General features: G+C 37.8%; 1 protein-coding gene across 2 annotated transcripts in view; it reads right to left on the bottom strand.

The window, feature by feature from the left end:
- PDLIM5 (PDZ and LIM domain 5) overlaps positions 1-17,489 on the bottom strand; it is a 211,941-nt gene extending 194,452 nt beyond the window's left edge. Inside the window, exons 1-2 of one of the 2 annotated variants that reach the window (XM_082653031.1) lie at positions 17,375-17,489; positions 14,124-14,261 (exon numbers count right to left, since the gene is read on the bottom strand). In XM_082653031.1, the coding sequence (XP_082509157.1) occupies positions 14,124-14,219 (96 nt within the window). In that variant the 5' untranslated portion in view covers positions 14,220-14,261; positions 17,375-17,489. The other variant, XM_082653030.1, reaches the window with a different exon arrangement.
- Positions 17,490-20,000: the final 2,511 nt, after the last annotated feature.

Raw genomic sequence — 20,000 nt, 5'->3', positions numbered from 1 at the left:
CAGAAAAGCAAGAGGGCAAGGTAAGGATCAGAGACCAATACACAAAGGCTGATGCACCAAAACTGGAAAGAAATGGTACAAATGGCAGACACACTGCTAAGTTTGCCTAGTCTACATTCCACTTATATATTCTCTCTTATAATCAAATCTATCCTTCACTGGAGGAGAAAATTGTTCCCTAGAGCGACTGTCTCTCACCAGCAATACAGCTTACCATGCCTCTTTAGAAGAATTAAAAAAACAAAAAACTATAGTGAATGGCAATCACTAAGGGAAGAATGTCGAATTGGAGGTTATTACCGGTGCAAACTCTCCTTTCAGATCTTTTTGAGAGTTTATGCCAGATCATGACAGATGGAAGAAGGAAATGGGCTATTCATTCAACAAATATTTATTATATACCTTCTAAAAAGATGTTACATGAAATAATTCAAACTGCAGTGTGTGTATGTTGTGTATGTGTGTGCGTGTGCATGTGTATGTCTGTGTGTGTACTGAGAAGGATGCTTCTAGAGAATTTTCTATAAAAACTTATGAAAAAGAAAACCAAAATTAATTTGGAAGATGACACTATCTAAGAAGTGAGGGATCTAGAAATATATAGTGTCAAAACTGCTTCAACTAGATATTACTAGTAAATAGTTATTACTATAAGATAACCTCTGTTCTTATGAGGTAAACTTCACTGAGTTCTTACTATGTGCCAGGCACTTTACAGGTGTTTATTTATTCAATGCAACAAACCTATGATGTAAATATTATTTTTCCCCCATTTGACAGTTAAGGACCTGGGGCACAGTCGAGTAATTTGTCCAGATATATATAGCTGGTAAATTACAGAGCCAGGATTCACACGCAGACATTGTGCTCCAGAGCTTGCACTGGTAACAACTACACTAAACAGCATGTAGAATATTGTCCACTAAAAATATAATCTTAAAATGGTATATTGGGAGAAAAACTAAACCTCCAAGGACTGTGGTAAAAAAAATTAATAAAAAATACAATACTACTATATTAGCTTTGGTAATAAAACACAGTCATGGACGTTTGACCATTCATCATGATATAATCACAACTGCCTGCAGTGTTTTTCTTTAGGCTGGAAATTAATTACTATTAGATTACTTTAAATCTTAAGATAAAGTTGTTCAGAAAACTTTATCTAGACTGACAGTTCTTTTACACTAGTATTATTATTTTGTCATACTTAATGTAACACAGATATTCCTAAGTTGGCTGTAAAGTGTTATTTTGCAAATATACCCCAAAACTCATAGGAAACTCATTCATTCCCTGAATTTATAAAAAGTTGACCTTAAATATGAAGTATGAAGTTACATCATTTGCTAAAGCATTATGATTTATTATTACAGACCTAGAGCTACATGATATTGACAACACTTTTACCCATTAACAATGTATTTAAGGCATGAAAATCTGAATTTACTGAAGTGTCAACTGTCAGTCTTTTCTTATGAGATGTTAATCCTGTTCCAGTGACCTCTCTGAAAGGTTCAGAAATGAAAAACATTAAATCTCATAAACTCCCTCCACTTGAAATAATAAAGGGGCCACAAAACATAACTTTTGGCATGGGGCACATTAACCAACAGGCTAAAACATTCTTTTTAAAAATAAACACTATTAAAATATTTTCCAGCTCAACATATCTGACCTAGAATAAACACCCTAACACTCACTTTATCTCTGAGGCAGACTCTTGAAAAAGTGTTACCAGCGTAATTTGTATACAACTCCTGAAGGTGTATGCAACATTTCCTTATTAAAGTAGAAAAGGTCATAACATCACAAGTAACTGAAAACAGAAGCCATCTGGGAAACAAGCCGCTTCTTACAGTGATAATAAAACTTAAAAGAACACAAAAGAGAAAAACTGTAATCAGTGTGCAAATAACAATGAGAAAATAATAATGTATGTGTTACAACTTATAATTAACTTTTCCAAACAAACATATTAAAATGAGTATCTTACTTCCAAGTAGCCACCTTGGAAGGTTATATGGTTAGTCCTTTGCTCAAAGTATTTTTGGAATTCTTCCCCTGAAATTTCTATCAAAACCAATTTAAAAACACACCAGCTTGCAGATATGCTAAAATCACAGTAATAGTAACGCACTCTTCCTAGCTCAGCTCTGATCCAGAGGCATCAGAATCCTTCTCAAACCCCCAGTTGTCCCACCATCACCCCCAGTGACATCTCCTCACTCCCTTAAGCCTCCTTATCTCTTATTCTGATACTTGGCTTCCCTCCCATCCCCCATCTCATTCCACTTGCCTCCTTGCTCCCTGCACTCCTGCCACTCCTTTTCTCCTCCTTGAACACGCCAAGCTCTTTCTTGCCTCCAGGCCTCTTGATGCCTGCAGTGCTGTTCTCCTTCCTCTTCCCATGACTGGCTTCTTATCCTTAAGTCAATGTTGCTTCCTCAGTCAGAAGGGCCTGTCCTGACGGCCCAACTTAAGGTAAAACCCTTCCCCCATATACCCTTCCCCCAATTATTCCCTGGCACATCACCTTATTAAATTACATTGCTTATTTATCTATACACTTGTGAGTTAACAGCCCCTCTTACTGGAATATAAGGTTCATAACAATAATGACTTAGTTTTGTGTACTTTCAGTGCCTAGACCAGGACTGAGCACACAGTAGGTGCTCAATAGTGATACTGAATAAATGGCTCCATGCCCAGATGTAGGAATAGTAAATTCTGTCCACCGCTGCTACTTCTATCTCCTCTATGGATTCCACAGACACTAGTCGAGAAGTTCCCTACCATCCTAACTAGGCTGTATGATCAAAGCTCATATTACTGTGGTCTTTGACCAAGTCTCATTACATATATGTCCTCTCCTACTTCCAAGCTCCTTCTTATATTCCACATCATGTTCCATGTACCTGTTTGTCAGAAAACAGAGAACCACCCTCTCTATCCAAGCCTAATACACAGTAAGAGCCTAACGAATATATGTTAACTAACACCTTCTCTTAGGGCTCTGGCATGAGTCATTCAGGAGAAGGGCAGCATCAGAAGACAATACCAAGAGGACGTACTCTGCTGTACCAAGAATTTACCCATCTCTCCTAAAAGATAATAAATAATAATAATAAAATCTCCAAGGACTAAGCTTGAACACACCTCACTTACGTGTTTCTTGAATTCCTTCCCATGAAGTCCCTTTATCTTTCATGCAAACAGCACACACATACACAAACACCTGCCCCTCTCAGGCTCTCCTAACTTCCATATATGTCCAGACAAGCCTGAGTTTGCATGTCTACAAAGCACAGGGCAGTTTTAATTTCCTTTCACTTTTTAAACAAAAGACACACACACTGTAAAAATTGCAAATAGTATAATAGTATACAGAGAAAACAGTAAAAATTCTATCAAGCCCAGTGCCCAGGGCAGTTCTAAACCCTGCACTGTCTGGTCACAAAAATCAGTTTCGTTACTTAGTAACTATACTTCTGCATTGGTCTTAATGTATGAAGTGTTAGGTTCAGTTCTGGGAGTCACACATAAAGAGACATTTAAAAACTGAACTACTTTTAAAGGCAAATGCTCAGGGGTGTGAAGAGAGGCAACCGTCAAGAAAGAAACACTTGAAGAAATGGCTTCCAACAGAAGATCCACAAGACTTAAAAGGAAATACAAGTCAGTCACCTACTGGAAAGGCTGTAATGTGTGCGAGGGCTATCCTTTGTTGTGCATGACACTAAAGGATAGAAAGAGAACTACTGGGTCAAATACAGAGAAAACAAACTCGGGCTGACACACAGGAAGACTCCGTACCTAGGGAGGCAGAGGGCTATTACATTAAGTAACATAGGGGGCGTTTCCTAGAAACCAACCCTGACTAGGATTAAAAACAAAGAAAACCAAAATGTCTCATCAGTTAACTATAACTATTAATCATTTTCATTAACGAAACAATTCTAGAAGAAACGACTATAACTGCAACCCAGCTTCCCATTTGTCCCCATCATCATTACAATCATCAGTCAACAGTTATTGAACATGTACGGGGAATTTTAGTACTATCTTGAGTAAATAAGACCCAGAGCTGTAGCGGTTTTTTTCCTGGTGAGAGAGGTTCATGATTTAACAAAGTATATGACCTATTTGTATGTTCTTAAACTGTACCACCGTGAAACATAATATGAAGACCAAAAATGTGGCCTTAAAAAGACTATATGCAGTTCCTTTTAACATAAATTTTACCACTTTATCTTAACAATGAGGTATGAAACAAAACCAACTATACTTGTTATATACTTGGTTATATACTGGTTAAATTTACTAAAGATTCCTCCAGACGTCTTTGGTAAATTTAACATTCATTATTAAATTTTATAGTCTTAAAATATTATAAGTAATGTGCCAACTTCAAAGTGTTCTAAAGATACTTTCAGCATCATAAATAGAACTGAAGCCTGATATCATATATTATTAACACTGACATTTATTTCCGAAAAGGATTTGACCTATGTTGACTGAACCCTGAAAAAAGTGAAAAGACCAGTAGTCGGAGAAAAGCAGATCTGTCACATTATTTAGTCAGTGGCAGTTCCACTGCAATTTAGCCTTAATCTTTTTGATGAAGTGATCTAAATAACAAAAGATCCATACTAAAAATATTTTTAAGAAATAAAAGCTACATAATGTTCCCAAACATTAGCGTACAAAATGGGATTCGATGGTACACAAGAAACATCCATAAGGCATGTGAGAATCCCTAAACATCCTGAATTCAAAGTCTGGGCCTAGAAGGTACATTTTAAAAATCTCTTATGATGCTAATGATTAGTTTAGAAACTAGTCATAGTTTTAAAAGTAATCTCAGTTACTCCCATTTACACAAGTCTTTGATTCTCTCTTTAAGAAACACATACAAACTTGGTTGTCAGTAGTAAAAACTGTCACCTATTCCCAGAAAACAGAGTATACTGGTTTAAAAGTATTACAGTATTACTACTCAGTTTGTCTGGTATCACATCCTAAGCCTAACCAATTACTAGCTGTGTAACTTTGGGCATCTTATGTAACTGCTCTGTCTCTCTGTTTCTTCATCTGCAAATCAGAGGTTTTAAATCATACTTCCTCAGAGGGTCACTATGAGAATTAAATAATCGAACATGTGCAAAGTATCTACATCAGGGCCTAGACAATAACAGGGGCTCAATAAATGTCAGTGTATTGTCATTATTATTATTTAATATAGGAAAGAAAGGAGACCCAAGTGAGTTGGAGCCGTCAAACATTTCAAAGAGCACCTAGTATATGAATGTGCCCTGATGGATGGGTAGGGCTAAAGGTACTGTGCATGAAGAATAGAGAGACCAAGGACTTAAGGGTTCAAAACAGGCATTTTGGACTGTAAACTCAGTTCTGCCAAGTGGGTCTGACGGGATTAATATATTAAATGCAGGATTTTAGAATTCCTGCCTCGGCAAGGTGCCACCCTGAAGATGAGGAAACAGCCTAGGAGGGAACAAGCCATTGATGAAGTTTGGAAACACCTCTGTCTGCTAAGCTATCAAAGTGTCACTCTGAGAATTAGATACGAACTAGAATCTTCCAGAATGAATAAAGGTACATATAAACAGAAATGCCTAGTATAAAAAGATCAGAAGAACCAATCATAGAATATTTGGAAGTCAGTAGCATGGAGATTCTTCAAGAGAATGTCCAAAGTCATGAAAATTACATGTATAACAATGCTTGTATTTATTTACAAACTTCTTTCTCCAGATGATCCCTAAGGGTTGCTAGTTAAGGAACAAAGCATTTGCTTTCTAAAGGATATCTGTCCTCCAGTATGTTTTCTCAAGAAGAAAACACTTTCAGAACATATCTACAATCTCCTCTGGCTAGCATTATACAACCTTACTAAATTTTTAAGTTTCACCATCTCTAAAAGCTAATATCTCAGAAATCATTTGAGAAATACTGGTCTAATACTGTAACTGGATTCTCAATGGAACCAAATCACAACACTCAAGCCCCTAAGGAATCAACCGTAAATGGGATTCGGTTGTTAATGTCAATAAAAAAAAAAAAAAACACTTCCTCTTTTGGTAAATCAAAATTTACCCAAGATAATTACAATGAAGAACAGTGGTCATTGTTAAATCACTTTTTGAATCCTAGGAAAAAGTGTTTAACAAGTCACAGAATTCAAATAACAAATGGTGCAACTTATTATCTAGTTCCAAACACTTCTCATCATATTAAAAATTTTACAGCATAGTAAAGGGAAATTCCTCCTTCCCTCAACTTTAAGCACATAAACAAACATCCCTGGCATTCTGACTCTTCTTGTCACCAAGGTTACCAACACTTACACTCTCTGCTGCTTACACCCAGGTAAAATGAAGAAATATATCGTGCCACACGTTAGGATGCCTTCACATGCCTGACTCACTATGCTATGAAACACTGGAAACCGTTGTGACTTGTTATGCTCCACTGGCTAATAACAGTTGATATGAAAACAGTGAGGTTCCTAAGGGTGAATTTTACTATGTCCAGGGACCAGGCCAAATACCTCATTATGGTCAGTCTCTTTGTCACATCCGTAAGGGGAGCTAGAGAAGAGTAGGATTTAAAATTCCACAATATATCAGGCTGCTGGAGAAACTCCAAAGGCAACAACCTGAAATCTATTAAATGTGATTTGCTTAATTTTTCAGAAAGTTTATGACAGGGCACTATGCCAAAAACTATTCCACAAAAAACAAAAAAACCTTTCACCACGTAATTGGAAGTAATATGTTAACAGAGGGAGGAAATCCGTTTGGAAATAGGAAACAAATGATAGAGGATAATTATTAACCAAAGCTCTAAATGAAAAAATTCAAATAAATAGCATCCCCCCAGAAGTTAAAAAATCATTTAAAGAAGGTCAGCACATCTTTATTTTGTACATTCTCATGCAAAATGGAAAAAAAAAAAAGAGCCACTTAAAAACATACAGAATCCTCTGTAGAATACCTGTGATTAAGCCCTGTAAAAAAGGAGAAAGATGGAAATAGGCCCATCTGATTGGAAAAGATGAAAGTCTGTCCAAACTTGTGCTAGCACAGGTATGAGGAAACTGGCTTTCTCATTGTGGGTAGGAGTGTCTCTATAGAGATATTTGGCAATATCAATCAAAATTACAATTGCATACAACTCTTTGACTCAGCAGTTCCATTTCTAGGAACCTATCTCACAGGTATGCTCATATATATGCCATATACAGATAGATATAGTTATTGATGCAAAAATTACACTACAGTGTTACTAAAAGGAAAAGATTAGAAACAACCTAACAACCTAATTGTCCATCAATAGGAACTGGTTAAATAAATTATGATAAATCCAAATACAATGCAGCTGTACAAGAATGAGGATATATTTACTGACTTGGGGTTAAGTGAAAAAAGCAAAATGCCAAAAAAAAGCAGATTTTTAAGGATACTATTTGTGTTGGAAAGGGGGATGATGAGGATATATATGTATTTTCACACATCTGTATAGATTATCCCTGAGAGTATACACAGGAAACTGCTAACACTGGTTGCTTCCAGGCAGAGGAAATGAATGACGGGACAACAGGAGGCTCTTTCCTCTAAACGCTATTGAGTCATTTGGCTTTCAACGCATATGAATATCTTACCTAAAGAAAAGCATAAATTAACCAAACTTTAGAAGGGGGAAAAGGGTGAAGGGTGAAGATTTCTTGAGTACCAAATCTGACCCAGTAAATAACTGTTCCCACTGTGACCTTTTTAAAACTGCCTCTTTCTTTTTCTCTTTCAATCTAACTTGTTCTTTCCCTCCCATCAAGTCCCCGGTTCATTTTACTCTCCTCCATTTAGGCTGGACAAGGACATCTGCTGCAACTGCTTAGCCCTGCCGGGTGGACTAAATGCCAATGAGGTTGATGAACTTTGTTCCAGTAATTATCATACAAAATGGGTAACAAACTCAGCTGTAACAGAAATCTGAGTATTTACAGAAGGATAGATAACTCCACTTATGCAACAAGAAAGAAATGATAATAAGGTGATAGAAGATGGGGAAGTGAAGATTTGAGAGATTCCATTTTAATACTATAAAAAATTCTTCCAAGCCTGACTTTAAACATTCATTCAATACTGTCTGTTCTGTCCATACCTAAATATTTTATTACCTTTAAAAAAAAGAGTATCTATCCTATAAAAGTGATTTTCCCACTCTGTAATTTGAAAAACAAACCTGAATTCCCAGCAGGGCTATACAGTGGCTCTGCACCCAGAATACCTAAATTAGGGGTCACCACACCATGGTCACTGCTCATTACTTTCTTAATGTTTTCTTTTCATTCCCAATATTATATCACTTATTTGCAAATCCATACATATATTAACATTTCACATGTGAGGATCTTGTTTTGTCAAGTTTTATATCGTATACTCAATATTTCTACATTTCAAAAATTCAAACAAAGGCCTAGAGTCTCACCTCCTAAAGCTGAAACATAATTATCTCTTATAAGACGCCAAAGAGGGGCTTCCCTGTTGGTGCTGTGGTTAAGAATCCGCCTGCCAATGCGGAAGACACGGGTTCGAGCCCTGGTCCAGGAAGATCCCACATCCAGCAGAGCAACTAAGCCCGTAAGCCAAAACTACTGAGCCTGTGCTCTAGAGCCTGCGAGCCACAACTGCTGAGCCTGAGTGCCACAACTACTGAGCCTGCACACCTACAGCCCATACTCTGCAATAAGAGAAGACACCGCAATGAGAAACCCGTGCACCGCAAGGAAGAGTAGCCCCCGCTCGCCGCAACTAGAGAAAAGCCCCGCGCAGCAACAAAAACCCAACGCAGCCAAAAATAAAATAAATAAATTAAAAATAATAATAATAAGATGCCAAAGAAACAACCCCTTTTTATCTGGAGCAATGTTTGCTCCTAGATTAACTAGCTCATATCGTATTTCTCCTCCATGCAGTTGTAACTGGGGGAAAAGGCCATGACCAGTCTTGCAGTGCATGGGAACCTGGGTAAGAACTACTGCAAACAGGATATTTCAGACAAAGAGTAACTGTATATTCAGATTAACTATATATTCACACTGCAGCCTAACCAACAATCATCACAAGCTCTTTGCATTGAAAGTTCTCAAAAATGACTGAAAACAAGTCTATAGGCTTTGGTTATTCTGAGTTTAAGTAAGCAAATATTAGACCTAACTCATGAGTAGCTGAATAGCTTGTATGGAAATCTCCCTTACTTAGGTCTAAAGTGCTATTCTTACTTCACCCAATCTCTACAATATTGTTTCTTCCATCAGATACAAAAATCCTGCATACCAGTAAAATTCCTTTTAACCAATAACTTTCCAAAATGCCCAATATTCATTAAAAACTAAAAAAAAAAAAAAAGCCTTTTTTTCCTCAAGCTATTAACTTACAATAAAACATACTGATAAAGATTTTCATTTCTTTACAAATAACAAACCAGAAAAAAACCTTCAGAATTATCTTGAGATTCTTGACCCTTGGGACCACAAATGACAGAAAACTGCCACGTGGGAAAAGACAGGTCTCTGAGCCCCCCACAAAAGGTGATTAATATTTTAAAAGCAGAGGGTGAACATACATGTGAAATGCACATTATGCAGTTAAACAAGCTAAATTATCAACTTTCTCACTTGGCATAATAACAGGGTAGTTGGAAGGGAATGTAAAAGAAAATACTCAACAGCTTAAAATTAACAATGGGCCCATTTATTCAAGGGAGGATGGTTCTCCCATTTCAGCTTGAGGACTGAAAGTCTCTTTCTGCCCACCTCTAGGAGGGAAACTCTGCAGCTGGCCTGTCTGGAGAATCACTCAGCTATATTCACAGCTTCACTCAGACTCAAGCAATGGCAAGAAAAGTCTTCGTCTTCACTTTGAACTGAAAACCAACACAGAGAAATACTGACTTTGAGGTGTTCAGATTTCATTCTTCAAGGACCAGTTCAATTAATTTCTCCTGTAGGAAGCCAACCCTCTACCCCTAAACAGATATGAAAGGTCTGTGCCCACTGAAACTGAGAAACACTTATCTGTATCTCTGTCATTCCATCAAATATTGTCTTGTGACAGGTCTTATGACATTGTCTAGTACTGTGTTTATTTTTCTCCCCAACCTTTGTACTCCCCAATGCTTTGTCTCTTCTTCAATGGCTTCTAGGAAGTATCCTTTTAATTACTGAATGAATGAATTCACAGCAAAGTGTTTTCACGGCTCTTTCTCTGTTCTATTAATACTCCTAAACGGGACTCCATACTCCAGGAAATGGTACATTTCTTCTGCTTTTCAAATCCAACTAAAATCTTGTCTGACCTGGTAACAAATGATCCGCCCCTAACTGTTGAGAATCAAAATCTCTATTATTTGGGTATTAAAATGTCTGACCTGATTTTATCTGCTAAAGAAACACCATAGATGTGTTTATAGAGAATTGGGAGATCAACTTCAGGAAATCCAAATACTGACAGCTAAGGGAAAAATTCTAATGTCATACATCAGAAAATAACACAAGGAGAGTATTTCAATTTTAGGATGCTGTACTTAAAATGTTATTCACAAATACACTATCTTTCTTGTAATTCCATCATGAGGGTCAGCAACTTGCCAAAATACGGCCTTGAATTGTGCAACAAGTCTCCTATTTCTTCTTATAAAATATACTGGCAAAGACCAACAAACCCACACTGCTACAATAAAACCCATCCTCACATACCATGGCTTCAAGGCAATTCCATAAATACAGGGTCATAAAAAGACAGCCTGCAAACTCCAGTAGCCAACACACCACTTTAAGGATAGGAAATTGAAGACAATGACATGGGATCAGGCAATTACAGCAATTTGACGATCTTTTCAAGAAGTCTGCAACAATCACCAATCTTATCTTAGAAACCCACCTACTGAAAAAGTATGCAAAACTCATACAGAAGAGACGGGGAACAAAATCTGAGAGTAATGTTAAAATTTTACAGTTTGTATGCTTTACGAAGCAAGTCATAATCCATATATTCCTATGCTGGTAACGAAATCTCAAGAAAACAGAATGTTCAAGTCCCGGCCAATGGCTTATTTATCTCAAATACATTTGATATCACAGAGTTCCAATATTATAAGGAAACGTAAAGAGCCCTTTGGAGTTCATCATAATAATACATGACCGGAGGAAATACTGTATACGTTTGAACTATATATAGATGCAGGTTCCTAGCGAAGCACAAACCTGTAAGTTTATTTTTCTTTATCAATTCCAACAGACTGTAAGTAAAAAAATACATAACTGCTATGTTCCCTAAAATTATGGGGGATTTGATGTTTCAAGTCTCTAAATTTTTTCTTTTTAATTTCATATTATTGTAAAAGATAACAACTGAGAGAATACCATGCCAGACCTTGTTAAGAATTCCACATACATTATTAAAGTAAGAGAATCACTAAATTACATATTTTAAGGCATGCTTTCAGGTTTTAATTGCTTCTTGATACTACTAATTAAATAATCTGGTGACCACTGAAATATATCCCAATAATTTTACATAATTAAGGCAGAATAAATATAACCAGAGAACTAATTAAGATGAGGTATAACATTAATAATCTTACTACCACAATATGGATTAGTTATTAGGCACCCATCTTTATTAGGCAATGTTTCTAGGCCTGTTTAAACTGAACCACACAAGGGGTTAAAAATAACTACAATGAAAGGCCAACAGCCTAGCTGCACAGTTGCACCAACATTCCCTCTCCTCGCCAATCCAGAATGAATTGCATGCCCCACTGCACAAGGCCCAAAAAGGTCACAGGAGATGGCAGAGACTTTTGTAAGAGAACAGAAATAACTCAGCAGCTTTGTTACCGTAGTCTCTTTTAATCAGTGTGTTCAAAATCCTTTAATTAACACTCTGTCTACACAAGGAAAGCATTTCTTCTGTGCCAGGAGAGGGCACATATGTATGTACACAGTGTTCTGTTGTATCAGCATCACAACATGGAACTCAGATTGTCTGCCAGGAAACTGAAGCACAGAAAACTTTTTTAAAGGTATGGTACCACAACATTTACATACTCCATTTGCACTTCTACAATCAAACAACAAAGTGTGTTGCATGAGGTGTTAATTTGTTTCTACACTTTTTTTGCAGCAAAAAATGGAAGCATTTAAACCATAATTTTCTTTAGTCCATTATCATAAACTAGGATATTCAAAATTAATGTAAAATAATGTAAACAGAATGCAAAAACAGACAATATTCAAATATTCTTCCTTTCTTCATGATGGCTCTTCAGTAGGAGGCAAAAAGATACTGCCCCCCTCAAACAGGAATAAATCACAAGACACATTTTCACACAGATGCTTTACATTTAAAATTTCATCCAACCAGGCAAAGTCTTAAAACTTTCAGGCTGGATTACATACATGTGTTTCCTTGTAAAATCTGAGTAACTGGAATCAAGATGGAATTTGATAAAGATAACTATTTTAAAAATCCAGAGCCAAGAAACAAGGAAAACTTCATTAGTAAACTGGGATTTGAAGTATTTTAATAGAGATACGTAATTGTTACAAACTTATTTTTAATCTTTCAAAATCGAGTTGGATATACATACTGTAAGAAGCAGTGTGTGTGTGTGTGTGTGTGTGTGTCTGTATATATATATATACACATATATAATTAAATAATAAGTACCTATATAATTAAACCAAAAGATAACTCTCTAAATATCTAACTAGAGAAGCAATCTACCTAAATTTATGATAAAGCTTATTGGGGAGGAAGCAGAGCATTAACTGCTTGAAAGCCAGTTCTTCCACACCAGCCATGGGAGCTCACAGCACAGTTCTTTACAATGAGAATAAAACCACTACTTCACAGGTTGGTGTGAGAATTAACTGAGATGAAGTAAAGAACTTGGCAAAAGCCCAAAAGTTTGCTGGTAATGCTGTTGGGGGAATAGATTTTTTTATGTATTACACAAAAGTGCAAATTGGCATAACCTATCAAAATTATACATATATAATTATGTATATATGATATCCACTGAAGCATTACTTGTAATAGCAATACTGGCAACAGTATAAATGCCCTTCAATAGGGGATTACTTAAATAAATTTTACTTCCCTACAAAAGAATCCTATACATCTGTTATTAAAAAAAAAAGAAAAAGAAAAATAGTAACAGGGAAAGCTCTCTAAGGTAAATTGTTAAGAAAAAAAGCAATGTGTGGAACAGTGTGTATTAAGATGCTACCATGTAAGTAAAAGGTGAATAGATATTCATATTTATTTGAATATACAAAAAACCCTATGAAATGTTATACAAGTAATTAACAGCAATAATTATCTACTGGAGATGAAAGTGAAACAATGCCTGACACCCAGTCAAACCTCAATAAATGAAAGCTATAATTACTCCCTTCATCAGTGTCATTATCATCATGAAAACATGTCATTAAAATATATACACAGAATACATTCAAACTAAATCCATGAGGTAAACAGCCAAATCTTAAGCATTCAAAGGCTGACTATCTGGTTGGCCATCCAAGCCCTTCATTTTCTCTTCATAGGTAAGTAGCTTTTGGCCATTTTACTGTAGACTAACCCCTCACCAGAGAGCGAGCTGAGGAAATAACACCAAAAACAGTCCTTTTATTCAATATTGATCAACAGTTTCTAATAAACAGCTTTTGGAGCTGAAAGGGACCGTGAAAATCCCAGTGTAAACTTCTATTACATATGAAGAAACTAAGGTCCAGAGAACTCCCCAAATTAGCCACTGTTCAAAGACTTGGAGTCTGTCCCCCCAGTTAAATGCTTTCAATTTTATTATTAAGATGGGGGAAAATAAGCTTAATTGAAATCAATTATCCTTGCTAAATTCCCTCCCCAGCCCATCCTTTACTATACATAACTAAGTTTGCTGAGATCATATTCCATAAGCAATTCTATTAAGTAGAGCGCAGGTCATCCAGAAAATTCGACAACTCGGCCGTGATGTTTCTAGGACTATGCATTGAATGAACAACCACAATAAAATCTGTAAAGTTTGCTTACGCTAGAGATTGTCAGAGGCATGTTGAAATCCTTGCCACCTTGTAGCCGGAAACCCCAAGGAGCTGGGCCAACCAAGGACACACTGTAGTTGCTCATGGTTCTAATGGCTCAAAGTCCAATGCCCAAAAATGAAAGAAACTGTGAAAGAAAATTAGATGGTTAACAAAAATGTTTATCTTCAGTATTTTGTTTTGGGGGGAAGAGGGGATATGCAAAATAAGTCATATTAAGTTCTCATTTCAGTCAAAGAAAAGGAATCTATGAGCTAATACATAATCTCTAAACTCATGCCAATTTCCATAGTCTAAAAATTCCATATCAGAGTATATTTCTAGACATTTGATCAGTTTTACAACTTGCTACACTACAATTTGTGGCTTCTTGCATACAAACTTTAATTCAAAGTACTTTACAACACTTCATTTTATACAAAAAAAGAACAAAACTTTATTTCAGGTTTAATTCAAAATGATTTTCCCTGTCCTTCTGCCTGCAGTTAGCAAGAGTCCTTCAATTTCACTTACTTAAATTCTAAGTTAGCCTAACATATGAAAAGAACTACAAATCGGTAGACTCTCATTCATGCTTTCCAAACTCTAAATTCTTTAAAACGAGAAGTTGTTTTTTAATGCATAAAACTATTCTCTCCAATTATAAAGTACAACTTGTATTTCCTCTTCTGGGGACATGTTATTTTCCACGCAAAGAAATTATTTACATTTCCTTCAGACAGGCAATGATGGGCAATACTCTAGCACAATGATATTTCAATCAGAACCTGCTCTTTGTTTTATATACACACCTCATCGGGCAAAGTGGAGTGAGCATTTACCACACAGTGTATAAGTCTGACTAAACATGGCAGGAATAAAAGGTGAATCTTAATGCATGAAAGAATTAGCGCTTTAGAAAAGAACCAGCGCTTCAGTGCTTTCTTTCTTCTGTGTTTTGCTGGAAGTGCGCTCATAATGACTCTCATGGTAGTACTTCTATATAACAAAAAAAAACTAAAGAAAAAAAAGTGTGACTCGGAGTTTGGTGTTGGTTGTTATGGTGGTTATGTGTGAGTGGGAGAAACTGGGAGGAATGGAGGTCTTCTAAAATGTAATACTAAGACACCTATTATTTCCCTCTTTAAAAATAATGTGACACATGTGTAATAATTTTAAAACCACATTTTTTTTAAAAAAAGCTGTTTCAGACACACTTCCTTGGAAAATCTGTGCTATTCAGCCAAATCATCACCTATTATCTGTCTTAAAATATTATTCCATTTTTTTAACCCATTGAAAATTTCTATTCCATCACACCAAATTAATAGTGGCAGATGTAGATATGCAAATCACTGGGTATATTAAAAGCAAGCAGATTCCATCTTCTCATATGGGGAAAATGAGGCAAAACTTTCATATAAGTCCAGTTCTTAAAGAAAAATCAGTGAAAATCTGCCCTGCATCTGCCCAGAAACAAAATGGGCTTTTCCACTGGCATAGTAGTTGACTGAACTACTAGCCAATAATACATTACGTCAATACTGATGCAACAAACACTAAAAAGATGAAAAGGCCAAACCAGAGATCAAGCTATTTGATATATGTGAAACACAAATAGTAAGGAGCCACATAGTCTAATTGCTTTCTCACTGTAATAAAAGTTTCAGAGAACTTGTAGAGAAAGACTGGATAATGGCACACAATATAAATCAAAAGTGTGTAAAGCCAACAGATATTTCACAGGCAGCCTACCCCTCCTTCTTTTTTAATCTTTAACTTTTTGTCAAGAGAAGAATTTGAAAGTTAGGTTCCACTTCCTCTAATCCCAATGTTCCCTACAAGAAAATGTGTTTAATTCATATATCAACCTATGTACCTGCAGCTTCCCTTTACTTACGAGTTCCCTTCCTGATTTCTCCCATTTGTTATTAAAATCTCTAGCACTGGCAAGGTCACAGCCCCACTACAGAACCAGTGTCAGTTCATTTCTAGTGTCGTTTCCCTTCCAGTATTCTCCCTTTGCTAGCTTCACGTGCCTTAAAATATTCTGAAACCGAAGCAACTGTTAATACTATTGCCCTTTTCCAGGTCTGGTAATATTAGTGCCCAAACTCTTCCTTAAATACCAAGCAGGCAGGAAATATTGAGCAGCCTTTCTGCTTTCAAGCACGTAGAAAATGTTGGCACTTCTGTACCGTGCTGGATTGTCTTTTAGGGGAAAGTCCAAACAATGTCTTCGCTCTAGTACTTAGGCAGGAAGCCTGGCATTTCCCACACTCCTAGCCCAGCTTCTTCGGTGGGTGGGAAAAGGAAAAGAACTCATGATGAATTTCTCCGAGAAGGGTCTGAAATTAAAGCTGTATCTTGAGATCCTCTTCTTCCCCAGATTGAGCGACTGTGGAGGTAGAGTGGAAGAACTAAAGCCACAGGCACCGGGTGAAAGTAGCCGACGAGACAGTTTTCCAGCAGAGAGGTTCACGCCTAGCCCTGTTTGCCAAATAAGGTTCCCGAGCCGGCTGCTCCCTAGGCAGGCGGCTTCCAACGTCCCCGTGGTCAGGAAGGCAGACTTGGGAGAGGCTCTGGCGATCACAGCCGAGACCTACCCTGCCCAGCGCAGCCACGAATTTTCTTTCCAAGGACTGCCCTGTCCATACGTCCTTCCTTTTTCCACTTACTGTCAAACGAACGGGACCACAGTCTTTTAAAAACAGCCTCACCAAGTACGCGAGCACTAATAAATCTGGCGTTCATGACAGATTTGTTTTTTAAACAAGCTTTATTTCTGGACGCATGGAAGTTGTCCCCTAACAGGTTACACAATCCTCAATATTCGGGGGGAAATAAATGCTTCTCAGTAGCGTGAGAGCAAAAAAAAATCAGCACGCCGTTCCCGTTTAGACCCGCTTCCTCCCCACACCCCCGGGAGACTCGCGCAGGACGCGAGTGTCTCGGGACGCCTAGGTGCGTGCCCGGCGACGCCGCCGCTCTCGTCCCAATCCGCCCGAGCTCCAGTGCCCGTCCTCTGGCCTGGGGCCCGCTCCCGCGCCGCCCTTTCCCGGGCGCTCCTCTTCCCACGCCGCTCTCCCACCTCCGCTGATCCGCGTCCGGCAAACACCTGAGCAGCCACCCGGCGCGAGGCGCGCCTCCTCCTCTCCACTAGCTGGGCTTCCCTCCACGCGCTCTGCGTACGGCGACCCCTTCTTTCCCTCCTCCCTATCGGGGATCCGAGACGCACATCGCCGGCGGGCGGCCACTCACCTCGGGTCCGGCGCGGCGATGCCTCCGCCTCAGACGAGCGCTGACAAGTGACTCGTGGTGTGTACGCCGTCCCCACGGCCCCCGGGAACTTCCGCCTCCTGGCTCCCCAACCCCCACAGGCCCCGCCCCCGAGCCAAGGCACGCCCCCTCCTCCCCGGCCACGCCCCCGGGCCGAGCAGGGCTGGGAGGCGCTGGGAGAAGGGTGCTGCGGCGAGCAGAAGCCCCTGCGGTAAAACAATTGCACTACAGACTTTCGGTGGCAGTAGTCTTAGGGGGTTTTGAGCAGTACCTGGCAAAAGTCCGCTCCCCCTGCCTTTTTTATAGTGGATGCATTTCTCTCTAAAGAAACTTTGAATTGGCCAGCAGTTGCTTTGGCTAAAATAGGAGAGGGCTTTGGATAAATTCCTGTCTATGCAAGTTCAGCAGCCACTGCCTGGTTTTTTGGGTGAGCTTTATGTGCCCTGAAAAGTGAAGACGCTTAAAGTTTACTTGTCAGGAAAGTGAAAATCAGTAACTTTAATATCTAGAAGTTAAATCTTCTTATCAAACCAGAAGACCGTGATAAACAGCAGCGACCAAAAGTGGTTCAACCATTATAGCCTCAGCTTATTTTTCTAAATCCAGATCAATAGTTCACTTCGCAGTTTCTGTAAAGTTGCTTGATTTAGCCCAAGGAATTTATTCATGAGCAAATTTGAATAATGTTCAGTGAACATACAGAAAGTAACTTGTAGGCTTCTTTTAAACAGTGAATTGGCTTATAAAATATGAAAAGGACAATTCTTAACCAAGGGACATGTAAAGCAAGGTTCATGGGGTCCGTGAGTCTCCTAGAAGTGCAAACAAAATTCTAGAGAAGACCCAAAACTATGCTCTGTCCAAACCCGTAGCCACTAGTCACGTGTGGCTATTGAGCATTTGAAATGTGTCTACTGCGGCTGAAGCACTGAATTTTTTGTTTTATGTAAGTTTAATTTAAATTTAAAACCTGAAGTAGGATAACATGCTTCCATTAAACACAAACTTTATTGTTTGGGAAGGACTAGATTTCACTTTACCACTGAAAATGTAGTGCCCAAATTGAGCTATAGTTGAAGTAGATTTTGAAGACTTATAATGAAAAATATAATGTAAAATGTCGTTAATAATTTTATATTGATTACATGTTAAAATGACAAAATTTTTTATATTTGGTTAAACATATAATTAAAATTAATTTTGCCTGTTTTTTAATGTGGGTAAGGAGACATTATATTTTATTTTATGTGCAGTAACCATTGCTGTCTTTTTTTGAAATTTTGAATTTTATTTTATTGATTTTTTTTATACAGCGGGCTCTTATTAGTTATCCATTTTATACATATTAGTGTATATATCTCAATCCCAATCTCCCAATTCATCACACGACCACCCCTCGACACCCACCACTTTCCCCCTTGTTGTCCGTACGTTTGTTCTCTGCATCTGTGTCTCAATTTCTGCCATGCAAACCGGTTCATCTGTACCATTTTTCTAGGTTCCACATATATGCATTAATATATGATATTTGCTTTTCTCTTTCGACTTACTTCACTCTGTATCACAGTCTCTAGATCCATCCATGTCTCAACAAATGACCCAATTTCGTTCCTTTTTATGGCTGACTAATATTCCATTGTATATATGTACCACACCTTCTTTATCCATTGGTCTGTCGATGGGCATTTAGGTTGCTTCCATGTCCTGGCTATTATAAATAGTGCTGCAATGAACATTGGGGTGCATGTGTCTTTTTAAATTATGGTTTTCTTTGGGTATATGCCCAGTAGTGGGATTGCTGGGTCATATGGTAATTCTATTTTTAGTTTTTTAAGGAACCTCCATACTGTTCTCCATAGTGGCTGTATCAATTTACATTCCCACCAACAATGCAAGAGGGTTCCCTTTTCTCCACACCCTCTCCAGCATTTGTTGTTTGTAGATTTTCTGATGATGCCCATTCTAACTGGTGTGAAGTGATACCTCATTGTAGTTTTGATTTGCATTTCTCCAATGATTAATGATGTTGAGCAGCTTTTCATGTGCTTCTTGGCCATCTGTATGTCTTCTTTGGAGAAATGTCTATTTAGGTCTTCTGCGCATTTTTGGATTGAGTTGTTTGTTTCTTTAATATTGAGCTGCATGAGCTGTTTATATATTTTGGAGATTAATCCTTTCTCCATTGATTCATTTGCAAATATTTTCTCCCATTCTGAGGGTTGTCTTTTCGACTTGTTTATTGTTTCCTTTGCTGTGCAAAAGCTTTGAAGTTTCATTAGGTCCCATTTGTTTATTTTTATTTCCATTACTCTAGGAGGTGGATCAAAAAAGATCTTGCTGTGTTATTCCTATGGTTTCCTCCAAGAGTTTTATGATGTCTGGTCTTATATTTAGGTCTCGAATCCATTTTGAGTTTATTTTTGTGTATGGTGTTAGGGAGTATTCTAATTTCATTCTTTTATATGTAGCTGTCCAATTTTCCCAGCACCACTTATTGAAGAGACTGTCTTTTCTCCATTGTATATCCCTGCCTCCTTTGTCATAGATTAGTTGACCATAGGGGTGTGGGATTATCTCTGGGCTTTCTATCTTGTTCCATTGATCTGTG

Source organism: Grampus griseus (genome assembly GCF_964374135.1).
Source record: "Grampus griseus genome assembly, chromosome: 4".
Taxonomy (NCBI): domain Eukaryota; kingdom Metazoa; phylum Chordata; class Mammalia; order Artiodactyla; family Delphinidae; genus Grampus; species Grampus griseus.
The sequence above is the reverse complement of the archived record's forward strand: the minus strand, read 5'-3'. Positions and strand labels throughout refer to the sequence as shown.